Here is a 12,948-nt window from a genome sequence, read left to right on the forward strand (position 1 = left end):
GATGGTTTCTGCTCCTTGACGAGATCAGCAAGGTGTTGTGGTTGATTTTTGGAAAGCATTTTGCGTGTAATGAGCGCGACCTTAGAATGTATTCGTTCAACAACCAGAAGCCATTGCAGCTCGGCGAGCACTGGACGGACATTGTCAGATTTTGCAGTACCCGTCACGACACGTGCCAACAGTTTTGTAAACGCTGCAGCTTGGTAATGATTTTAGCCAGACGTCCCGTCGAGTAGCGAGTTGAAATAATCGAGCCTTGTTGATACTATGCTACATGCCACCGTGCTGACTCAATCGTGGTCGAATGTGTCATAGAGCCCTGATGTGGAAATTGCAGGACCTGACTATAATTTTGCACGTGGTGACCTATGAGTCACATGGCCACCTCTACTATCGTTGACTTTATACCAAGTACTGCTGCTTGCAAGGTTCCACTTGATTTATTAAACTTAGAAATATGCGGGGCTTTCTGCCATTGTCTTAATTTAAACTCTCATGATTTAGAGACATCTGCTACAGCCCGAGTTATATCACGGTCAAAGTGAACTTATTAACAATTGTGTATAATCCTTAGAGCGTTTGCCTCTCACCAAGTGGCCGTTGAGCTTTATTGAGTTGTGTGTGTCGGATGTGAAAATGTCTTCAGAACTCACCGCGACGATAATATTTTGTCTTGTCCAGGTAGGAGAGAGCGTCTGTGCGGCTGGAGAGAGAGAGAGAAGCATGTCAGCCCAGCCTGACCCCACACAGCCAGCAACTTCCAGCACAGCCACTGCAGCGGCGCCCTCGGTGCCAGGGCAGGCAGCGGAGGTATCGCCACGACGACTCCTCACCCACACATACCCCCACGTGGATCGTGACCATGTGCCCAAAGTCTGGACACATAAAATGCCGCTGCAGTATATTTTGTGCGCACCCAATGAGAGTTGTTCCGAGCGGCGCACATTTCCATCTGGAAAGGGTGCAGGCTTTTTGGCACGTGTCACCCGCGGGTCCTTGGGATTGTAATTAATAATGGATTAAATAATTGACTGATGGTTTGCTCTTTGGATTATAAACACAAAGTTATGGCGTACTGGTACGATGGAAACAATAATGGTGCAACAAATACAATTTTACATTTTTTTTCACGTGATTTTTAAACACGGCGAGTTGGACGCTGTCGCCGACCGGAGGATTGGTATAATTTGCCGCTCACCGCTTTCATTCAGCAAGCATGGACTCCGTGTACTTTGTTCTCACTCGGCAAGTACCCCCCGCCCCCCTCTCTCCACCACGGATCTACGTCTGTCTCTGTGTCACGGAAGAACTCCGTGCCGCTGCCATAGAGAATGAACGTTAGGCGACGCGTGGTAATTTAAACGTATTTTGTCCAAATTAACATTGGGACGGGGCTCTGTCTGTCGGGGGCGATCCCGAGGCCACCGATGCGAATGACATTTTGTCGACTCCACGGGGATGGTGTGCCGAGTCAACCCGCGACTGGGACGTTAATTGGTGACCTTGTGAATCGAGGACGCTCACCACGGCGTCGCCTGGTTTGGGGTTGGGACCTTGGCGTTAATTATTTAAGGCCATTCATTAATTACTACACTTACTGGTCTGGGAATGAACACCGCGGCCAGCTGTTAAAATATTAAATTGCCTAGCAAGCAGAATGTATTGGTGTGCTTGATTTACAATTTGCCGTGATTGCTGATGCAAAAGTAAGTTGAACGGTATCTGAGCGCCTATTTGTTTGTGTGTCTGGGGGGGTCCTGAGGAACCCACGACTCTCTACCCACACAGCAGCAGCTGGTGCTTGACCTACGAGTAGAGGATGTCCACTGAGGATATTGAGCAATGAACTCAGCTGGTGTGCAGGCGTCGGGTGCTCTGTATGTGCACTGTTTGTTGAACTTCTTTCGCACCGGTACGTAGCCAATCGTGCTAATCGGAGGTGCAGGGGAAGGACAACAAACTATGGGTCTCAGCATGAGTAGTCTATGGGTCTGTATATGAGTCTATGTATGAATGTTGAACTTCTTTCGCACCGGTGAGTCTATGGGTCTGTATGTGAGTCTACTGTATGCGTGTTGAACTTCTTTCGCACCATACATAGTCAACCGTGCTAATCGGAGGAGGAGAAGGAGGAGGAGAAGAAGGAAGGGAGGCTCCGGCAGTGGGGCCGGAGGAGGATGTGAGACCGAGCGATGTTGACAGTGGAAGTGGGCTCACCAAGTCGCAGCTGAAGAGGCAGCGGAAGAAGCAGAAACAGGCTACCAAGGGAAGCGCTCCAGCGGCCGCTGAGAAGGCGGACGTGAAGGATGCGGGCGGCCACAGCGGCAGCTCGCCTGCCCTTCCCGTCGCCAAGATGGAACGTGCGCCAGTGCAGCAACCTCCTTCATCCCAGGCAGGAGACTTCTCAACCTGTCTACGATTCCTGACATCTCTTAACATGAATGCGAACCTCGTGTTTACACTTGAGATTTAGTCATAATCTTTTGAATGTATATAGCACTTTAATGCCTCGGGCAATTGAAATCGCCTGCATCACATCTCATCTCAAACAAGTGTAACCTCCCCCCACCCCGTGGCAGCTGTCTGTGTGCCACAAAAGGTGACTCAGCACCCAAATATGCAAGTGGACATTCGTCTGCCAGCAGGGGGCAACGATTGGCAATGTGTTAGCCCAGTTCAGTAATTTGTGGGTCATTTTTAGAACTTGGAAAATTTGGACCATAACGCCGACACAATGGCCTATGGTTATTTTTTCTGTTTCAGTATACATTTAGAACAGGTTAGCTCTATACGGTGTACAGAGTATCCTGGTTTTGCTTCCAGTAAGGATTTTGGTGACACCAGGGTGTACAAATACGTAAAATAGCCTCATGCTATGGTAAGCTTATTTGGGTAGAAAATATACGTCAAAGCAAACAACTTATGAAAGAATACCAAATGCCCTTTTATATCCAGGGAATTCTTGCCGAGTTGAAAAACTTTTTCAGGAGCGTCCTCTGCATTAAGTTGTTCAGAAAATTTATTTTTAATGAGCGCTTTAAATATGAGAGTATGCTGGAGTACCTGGAGAAAATACATGCAATTGCAGGGATAACACTCCAAAATTCCACACAGACCCGTCAGAAACCATTGTGTATTTTTTCAGAGTCTGTGAGAATGATATTTACGTGTCACAGCTGTCATTTCAAAACTCCCATAGCCACACAGCAGTCTGTTAGGCCTGGTCCAAGTCACTGTGGACAGCCAGTGTGACTGGCGGGTAGCTGTTAGGCCTTGTCCAAGTCACTGGACAGCCAGTTTGATTGACGGGTAGCTGTTAGGCCTGGTCCAAGTCACTGTGGACAGCCAGTGTGACTGGCAGTAGCTGTTAGGCCTGGTCCAAGTCACTGTGGACAGCCAGTGTGATTGACGGGTAGCTGTTAGGCCTGGTCCAAGTCACTGTGGACAGCCAGTGTGACTGGCGGGTAGCTGTTAGGCCTGGTCCAAGTCACTGTGGACAGCCAGTGTGATTGACGGGTAGCTGTTAGGCCTGGTCCAATTTACTGTGGACAGTCAGTGTGATTGACGGGTAGCTGTTAGGCCTGGTCCAAGTCACTGGACAGCCAGTGTGACTGGCGGTAGCTGTTAGGCCTGGTCCAAGTCACTGTGGACAGCCAGTGTGACTAGTGTATGGCTTGCTGCTAAGCCTGGTGGCTGTGTGGGTTTTTTTCTTTTCTGGTCTCTGGCCGAGCAGTTTGAGTTGGAGCTCGATTGGTGCCGAGAGCAGCTGCAGCTGGGCCTGCACACGCGCAAGGCCTCGCCTAAACAAGGTTTTCTCGCACGCACCTCGGTCGGCCAATACGAGCACCGCCAAAACCCTGCACCGACGTACCGCTAACCAGGCAATCGTTAGCATATGTATATGTTGAACTTCCTTTGCACAATACATAGCCAACCGTGATTATCGGAGCTGCGAGGTACATTTGTTACAACAGATAAGCAAATATTCCACAACACTTCAGCAAAAATGAATCGATGGATATGGATGGAAAGGGCACAAGCGGGAAACTGGAGCCAGCTCTGAGAATGGCATGTGATCTGGCTTCGGCTGTCCATGGCATTCCCCATGCCGGGTCGTGTTGCTTGCATGGAACGGAGTTGTAATCAACTGGCTATCATTTTTTTAAAATCATAACACCCTCCATCACCCAGCGTAGCCAAAAAGTAAAAATCCTTTAGTAGTTTTTGCCTGCTGTTAAACATTGGTTTGGAAGGAAGGCCCATAGGTTGATGCACTTTTGGAGAGATGGACTTTTGTCCTTGTTACTCACGGTCCTCCGTGACTTTGCCGAATGAGTTTCATCATTTGTGCACGCCTACTGTGCCCACTGTACAGAGCTTCCACAACAGGACTGTATTACACGTGCTTTTGGCGAGATGTTAACTACCTCGCCTGGTATACAGGAGGTCGTGGGTTCGATCCCGACCCTGACACCTGTATATTTGGCGTTTACGTGTTCTCTCCGTGGTCGCGTGGATTTTTCTCTGGGTCATCCGGTTTTTCCCTCCACATTTAGAATCAACATCACGCATTTATAGTATGTGGCCACTATAAATGTTCACCTGATAAGCCACTTCATTAGGCTATCATTTGTGATAGCCAGGTCGTTTCTGCAAAGGGGCTATATAGCTCAGTGATAAAATAAAAGGAGTTTTTTTTCACTTATTTACAGTGTCAGGAAAAAAATGCCTAGCTTTTCTTTCACCGCATTATATTGAAACTATGAGTTTGGCATAGGGATCGTTGAGTGGCAAGCCAGGTTAAATTTTATTGAAACTACGAGTTTGGCATCGGGATTGTTGAGTGGCAAGCCTTGATGACATTTTTTTGGTGAGCAATGATGATGTGCCTGTCGCAAATGCGGATGACATGCTGCGCTCTGGCTTGCATACTGTACGACGTGTTGTTTTTTAGGTCTGCACGCTATAAATACAGCGTGGTGGTCTGCGTTTAAAAAAAAAAATCACGTGACTACACATCTATATTTTGTCACAGCAGCTTAAGCGGCTCAGACCGTTATGTCTCCCTGGAGAGAAACTGCGAAAGATTGAGGAGTGAAATGTCTGCTTCACAACATCGTGGACTGGAGAAACCCTTCGCGGTCCCCAGTGTCCTTGCTTTTAGCGCCGCATTTTTGTCATGGACACCCCACAATCCACGACAATGTAACGAGGATGGGGTCTCTCTCGCGCTGTCTCCCGTGTGCCCAGAACGGAAATGATGCAAAGTAAAATAATCTCACGCAAGTGAAACCCAGACCGGTAGCGAACAAGTTGCGGATGCTTCCTGTCACAGTGCAATTTGTTGATTTAACACGTCGGCTTTCACGACCAATATTTTGGCATGTTTCGTTTATGTGACAACCCTTTACTAATTGGCTGTGGTGGCGGGTTAAACGACACATATTTACACGTTCTTCCACTCCGGTGGTGGGTGTACACCCAGGACCCCATTCCAACCTAAAGTGGCCTGGTCTCAGTTATCTGATGAAAGTTGCAGGCGAGAATTTCATCATCGCTTGCGGCTGGGATTGGCATCGTCCCCGACTCCTCCTGATGCCGAAGGTCAATGGGCGAGGTTTAGGACTGTGACTCGTGCAGCTGCAATGGCTGCTTTGGGTACGCGGTCCAGACCTCCCCAGAGACCCTGGCTGACAGAGGAGGTGTTCAGGATGGTTGAGAAAAAGCGACAGGCCCACTGTCATCGGCTACAGAATCCCACGTCAGAGAATGAGGAGGCTTACTGCAGCCTTCGCTCGGAGGTTCGGAGAGCCGTGAGGCGCTGCAAGGATGGGTGGTGGTCGCGGGCTGCTGAGGAGATGGAGTCTGCCTCAGTGGCCCGTGATCACAAATCTCTATTTAACTCCATCAAAAAAGTAACCTGCAGCGCCACACCTTTTACCATCATTAGGGGAAAAAACGGTGATCCAATCTCCGACCCCCAGGAACAGGTTTGCAGATTTGCTGAGCATTTCTGTGAGGTCCTGGGGGAGGGAAAATCCCTCAGCCAGGAAAACATCGTGGCACAAAGTGAGGATGACCCTGCTGGGGCTGCGGTGCCTCAAATATTGGAAGAAGTCACCCCCTGTGAGTGGCTGGCTTAGGTGCCATCTGTTGAGGAGTACTGAAGGCGATCCGGAGTCTGAGACCAGGAAAGGCAGCGGGCAGAGATGATCTCCCAAGCGAAATGCTGAGGGAGGGTGGCGTTTGTGCACAGACTGCCCTATATGACATCATAACAACAGTCTGGACCACTGGACGGGTTCCGCAGGATTGGAAGGATGCCCTGGTGGTCCCCCTTTTTAAGAAGGGGGACCGCACAGACTGTAACAACTACAGGGGCATCTCACTCCTCAGTCTGCCGGGAAAGGTCCTGGCAAGGATTATTCAGCATCGCCTTGCCAGGTACGCTGAGGAGAGGCTTGCGGAGCCCCGATGCGGTTTCAGGAAAGGGCGGTCCTGCACAGATGCCATATTTTCTGTCCGTCTGCTACAGCAGAGGTGTAGGGAATTCCAACAAGACCTATATCTCTGCTTTATTGACCTGGTCAAGGCCTATGATACCATCAGTAGGCCTGGGCTCTGGGTTGTTCTTCGTGCTTTTGGAGTACCTGACCCTCTGCTCACGATCATTAAGGACCTTCATGATGGTGAGCGGGCCCGGGTAAAACTATGTGGCCGGGAGTCAGAGCCATTCCCTGTACACCTTGGGGTGCGACAGGGATGTCCTCTGGCTCCCACATTATTTAACATCTATTTTGACCACGTAGTTCGTGAAGCCTTCAATAGCTGTACCGGGGGAATCTCCATATGGTACAGATATAATGGGAGGCTGATCGATGCCCGGGTGCAGTCAAGGGATGGCTCCCTATTGCTCAACCACATTATGTATGCTGATGATTTGGTAATAGCTGCTCATTCAGAGGAGGAGTTGGAGACGCTGCTGCTGAGACTGGAGCGTGCCATCTAAAGGTGGGGCCTTACCATCAGCCCCACCAAAACTAAGCACCTGCCTGGGTATTTTGTACCATCGGACACTCCACCCACACAACTCCCAATCGGTGATGGGGCAGTTGTGGAGCGAGTGGAGAGTTTCCCATACCTGGGCAGTGTGCTTATGACCGGCTCCAGTTTAACAGCAGAGGTCTCTCTCCGAATCAGTCGAGTGGCAATATCTTTTCATCGGTTGCGTAACGCTGTGTGGAAGCTACCTGGTCTGTCGCTCCGCACTAAGCTTCAGGTCTTCTCGGCCACGGTCATTCCCTCCCTTCTCTACGCTTGCGAAACGTGAACCCCCCTAATGGAACATCTTCGCCGGTTAGAAACATTTAGGCTGGCCTGCCTACGATCCATCCTGGGTTTAACCAGACTGGATTGTGTGAGGAGCTCACAAATCCTTGAAAGATCTGGGCAAGGTCCCATCGGTGAGTTCCTCCGGCGGGCAAGGCTGCGATGGCTGGGTCATGTAGCCCGCATGCCCAGCCACCACATGCCAAAACAGCTTTTGTTCGGCCGGATCGAGGGGGCTAAACGGGCGCGGCACGGCCTAGAGAGGAGATGGAGTGATGTGGTACGGGAGGACGTGGAGCTGAGTGGACTTGCTGATGACTGGTACCAGCGGTGTCAAGATCGCCCTCTGTGGAGGAGGCTCGTGAAGGATGCTACTGGGCAGTTGGAGGTAGTCACCTTCCAACAACAACGGAGGGCGGAGGAGCGATGCTCACAACAACGAGCGGAGCGCCGGGTGGCTAAACACAGCAGGTTGGCACAGAAGGGGGCACAGGTGGTGCATCAGCCAGTCATCTCAGTCAGTCGACCCGTGGCACCTGGGTCTGCCCCGTGACCACCTGCCAGCGGGCGTTCGACACTTCACGTGGCCTCAGGGTGCACATAGCCTGGCACAAGCGTCGTGGTGACGTCACCGCCACTTAGTGGTGAATGGCGGTTGTTGTTGTGTCCGTGTGTGTGTCATTTTATTACATTGATCACTGTCCCCTCCTCAAGCCATCCCTTCATCCGTGGGATACACATTGCTCCCCCTTGCAACAAGTGTAATTTCCCTGCTCTGGTGTTACATTCCTTTCTCGTGCTGCGGGAAGGCAAAGGCGGCCAGGAGGCTCTGATTTCATGGAATACTTTATCTGGTCTTTGTGTGTTAGACCTATTTCTTGTACCTCTACTGAATTACCCCAGGTCTAATCTCTTGTGATTATTATTTGGTTTATGTTTAACCAAGATTTGTAATGTACCATTTAGATGTTACCACCATGATTCTGGGCTTTGCTAAGCTTTGTTCTCAGTCCGTGTCGCTATGGGTCGGTGTTTATTCGCAAGTTATTTCCACTATCCGGAGGTTGGATATATAGCTTAGTTTGGACTTAAGCTTTCGTGATTGCGGAACTCATGTACTTTGGTTTTCTTGGTAAAGTCATGTAGATAGAAGATACAATAAGAAACAAACACGTGAGTTGAATAAGGGTGAAATAAAATAAGTAATAATAAAGCCACTAATATAGACTTGTTTTTATAGCCAAGCTTTAACTTTTTCCGTGAAGAAAAAAAATATCAGTTATAATGTTTGTTTGCCCTGTGCTCTGTGTCTCTGATTCTAGGTATTTATTTGTGAACTGTTCTTTGGCCATCTGGAGATGTGGGAGATAGTCGCTAACCTTCCTTTGCCCCGGGATTATTTATTTATTGCGGCCTTTTTACGATCTCCATCTGCTGTTTGCTGTGAGGCTGGGTTTGTTATTTATTTCGGTTACTATTAAATAAGTATATCGGCAAATTTTATTATTAATATACATTTTGGAAAAAGGCCTATATAGCCAACATTTTATTCTCCAACACACCGGGTGAGTGCTGAACTAGTAACGAAATGGCATGTTTTGTATACTTAATTGTCTGTGTCGGGTGGTGCTATTGTGTGCAAAAGAAAAGTAGTAGAGCCATGCTATTGTGTGAAAAAGAAGAGTAGTAGAGTCATGCCATTGTGTGAAAGCATAGTAGAGTCTTGACATTGTGTGAAAAAGAAGAGTAGTAGAGTCAGGCCATTGTGTGAAAAAGAAGAATAGTAGGGCCATGCCATTGTGTGCAAAAATTACTCGTGTAAATGACTTGGTTGGGGAACGAAGCAAATTGTCACCCCCAAACCACCACCACCTCCCATTTCAAAAACTTGCCAGGGGCCCTCCTTGAAAGAAGAATAGGTGAGGCTCTCTGGATAAACGAGTATCATAAGAAAAGACAGGAGATCACCGATTATCTGGTGGCTTCAGCGGGGGGAGAGGAAGGGGACGCCGGATTTTCAAAAACGCCAGATAATCACGAATCATCGTTATTTAAAGTAGCTTATTTTCTGCACTTTCTTGGATAGAATTATGTTTTTAGGTGTTGTGCATACGTTTTTTGTTCGTGTTTTGCATTTGTTTGCTGTGTGAAATTTGCATGAATAAACATACAAGTAGACAGAAATAAATTTCCCTCTACTAAAAGTTACTGTATTCACTGTACTGTACTTACCACTCCAATTTCGAAGACTCTGCATGGGGTGATAATAGGGCTGTGTAGAATTTGACACTGAAATCAAGCATGTCTACTTTTTTGTCACACATGGTGCCAATCGCCAGACTGGTTTACAGCCTTTGGAACGCTTTTTGCCAGTTTCGCCGGATTGGCCCGGGGACCGCCGGATAATTTTGGAAGCAGCAGCCAGATAAATCGCGCGGTGTCATAATTGATAATTGGCTGTAGCACGTTAATATACGAGCGAGCTCTGTAGGGGCCATCACGATGTGGGAGAATCATTTGCTTTCACAAACACCCGTTTCTCCGCATGTGCTGTATCCTTGCCCCTGTCAGTACCGATATGCATCATACCTCACCTGTGTTTTTATTTTTTGGCACCGCATCGTGGGAAATGTAATTTAACTGGAGCTCGCAACATCACGGGCATTGTAAATTATTCTCACGTCCTGCCTTGCTCGTATTGTGCGCATGAAAGAAGCAGATTTGTATTGATACCTTGTAGTATTGAGTTTCAGATACTCTGCTTCGAATATTTTTTTTATTACAAAGATATAAGTTACGTATTGGATGTGGTGATTTAGACAGTCTCATTAGAAGGTTCATTAATAAGCCATGCGAGCGAAAGTTGAGTGGAAAATGATCCTAGCCCACAATAGGCATATCATATAAGCATCCATTCTAACGCAGTGTTAATTTAAGCATGCATCACCGTAAATGTCTGCCGGTGATTGTAAAACAACCACTTGTAATTTATTGCCTGTGGGTGAGCCTGACGAGTCACACAGTAGCACATCTCATTACTACTCACGCCAGGGATACAAACTTTACGATGTTTTTTTTTACCGATACACTCACCGAGAATGTATTTTTTTATCTCTACAGCATTCTCCTTGGTTGGTAATTACTTTTGTTGTGGCATGGGAATTCACTTGTGCAGCGCAAATAGTTTTTTTGATATCACATACCACAAGTTGACTCGGTTTTCCATTAGGCCGATGTCAGGCTCAGCACTTCTGCCCTCCATGCTATTGTTCACCATAGATTGGAGGAATCTGTCAATTGGCCAAAGACACAAGACTCATCGCGTGTGTACCTATGAAAGATATCAGCACATTTGTCAACGGCCCATCTTAGTACACAAGGGTCGATACCCGAAACGTCACCCTATTGTATACTTATTTTCCACAATAGCCACCTTGCGATTGACGAATGTGTTGAGGTTTTTTTTTCATTCATTTTGCCCCCCCCCCCACCCCCGTTGCGTCACTGCCAACGCAGCAGCAACAGCATTGTACGAAATAATTTGTCAGTTGTGTAAATCGTGGGTGCGTTCCAATGCAGCGATTCATAAATTGTTAATTGTGTAAATATTAGGTGCTTAACAACGCAGTAATTCATAAATGAAACTACATTATTATTATTCTTCTCGTGGTACTTGTATCAAATTGGGTGAGTGGCAGTAGATCGATTATAGTTTATGCAAATTGTATGTAAATGTTTAGGCTGATTTGGTGATTGAAACAGTCAACGATGAAAAATAAGAATAGTTTTTTCCCTTTCTGGCAATAAATGAGGAGGTGTTAAGATGCTCAAACACCAAACATAAACATTTTGCAAGGAATCAAGTCTGCATTAACCACACGTGCTTCTGGTGAACATGCACACAAATATGCTCTTATAATATATCCATTGTCTTTGAAACTGATTGGCCTACATCAGAGGCAGCCTTCTTTATGGCCTAGTCTCACCAGTGTCAAACCAGAGAACGCCAAAAGGCAAACAGCAGAAAGACAATGCAAGTATCAGAACACTGAGAGCTCGCGTTGAGCAGTTATATCTATGGGATACCTTTTGGAAACTGTAAAAGAAAATTATCCGGTAGAAACAAGTCAGAAACAAACTACAGTAAAACCTTCGATTGCGAGCATAATTCGTTCCGGAAACGAGTTTGTAATCCAAAGCACTCGTATATCAAAGCACTCGTATATCAGTTGTCATCACGTGACGCTCGGCAGACAAAGCGTATACGTACTACTCGTATTGCAAGACCTCGCTCGTTTATCAAATTAATATTTATTTTAATATTTTGCACGTCTTGCAAAACACTCGCAGACAAGTTACTCGCAATCCAAGGTTTTACTGTAATTATCGATTTGATTTACAATGCTGGGTCGTGACAAGTCGGCGTGTTGGGTCGAATCGTTGCTTGCCGAGTCGAGGCCCTCAATTCACTCGCCGGGTCTGGTTCCATGCCCACCGGGTTTTGCCGTTGGGCTTTGCCTTTCTGAACCGCCGGTGTTCAATGAAACGTAATCGACTCAAGGTCACGAGCTCCCCGCCGCACGTACTCTGTATTTTTTTTTACTTTACTCGGCCTCTGGTCGTGCTTAGCATGACATCCACATTCAACTGCGCACAAAGACGTTGAGGTGATTGCAGTTCGGACCTTTGGGGGCAATTTGAGTCGTAGTCAGGCATAATCCCTGGACGCCACCAGGTGGCGCACTTACGCAGGGAATATTTTTTTCTAAAGCTTTGGATATTCGGGCTGAACTGTAGCTCATTAGTCCGGAGTTTAAAGAGCTCGCCCCCCCCGCCCCCCCTTTTTGTTTTGTATTTGAGCCACTTTAATTCAATTTAAGGCTTTAAATGTACAAACATTTGAGAATTGAAAGCGTTGTGGACCCAATTTAACTCGTATTGCGCGCTGGCTCAGAGCCGCGAGCCCCCTTCCCGCCGAACCCTTAAACAAATCTCTCCCGGGCGCATTCACAGTTAGAGTGACAATTGAATAATACTATACTAATTTACATTTATAAAGCACCCTTAAACAACTAGATAGGCCACGTCACTGTCCCGGTGTGGAGCCGGTGACATGAATTGTCACGTAAATTCTGTCTCACCCGGACGGAATGATATTGGCAGCGCATGCTCACACCAAGCTCGTGCTGCTCGTGCGTAGCTCACCCTGGCCCCCGTGTGCGTTTTGTAGCCCCATCGGCATCGAGCGCTGCGCATGCCGTGATCCCGGCGGCGCATGTTCTGGTGCTGCGGTGCAACATTGCGCTCCAGGTGTTATAGTCCTCTGCATTGGAGAATAATTGGAAGACGATAAAAGCAATTAACGTGAGTCTATGAGTGTAAAAAACCAAAGTCAGTGATTTTTTGAGCATGGAGGCAGTGACCGTCTCCCGTTTACAGCCATCAACCACGAGTGGAAATTACACATTCCTGTGGCAGGGGTGAGTATCTGTAGGACAACCACTGTTGACTTCCTCCACCAAGTTATTTACAGTATCATGGGGTGCCACGGTGGCGAGATGTTAACTACCTCGCCTGGAATACAGAAGGTTGTGGGTTTGATCCTGACACTAATACCTG

The 12,948-nt window shown here is 47.5% G+C and overlaps 1 protein-coding gene across 4 annotated transcripts in view; it reads left to right on the forward strand.

The window, feature by feature from the left end:
• Positions 1–12,948, forward strand: part of C26H8orf33 (chromosome 26 C8orf33 homolog) — a 39,507-nt gene that overhangs the window by 4,305 nt on the left and 22,254 nt on the right. For all 4 annotated transcript variants that reach the window (XM_076069950.1, XM_032961336.2, XM_032961341.2 and 1 more), the window contains 3 exons: positions 682–810; positions 2,102–2,392; positions 3,734–3,809. In XM_076069950.1, coding sequence (XP_075926065.1) covers positions 724–810; positions 2,102–2,392; positions 3,734–3,809 — 454 coding nt within the window. In that variant the 5' untranslated portion in view covers positions 682–723. The remainder of the gene's footprint in view (positions 1–681; positions 811–2,101; positions 2,393–3,733; positions 3,810–12,948) is intronic.

Source organism: Petromyzon marinus, chromosome 26 (genome assembly GCF_048934315.1).
Source record: "Petromyzon marinus isolate PM22_M1 ecotype Great Lakes invasive population chromosome 26, UKy_Petmar_22M1.pri1.0, whole genome shotgun sequence".
NCBI classification, from domain to species: domain Eukaryota; kingdom Metazoa; phylum Chordata; class Hyperoartia; order Petromyzontiformes; family Petromyzontidae; genus Petromyzon; species Petromyzon marinus.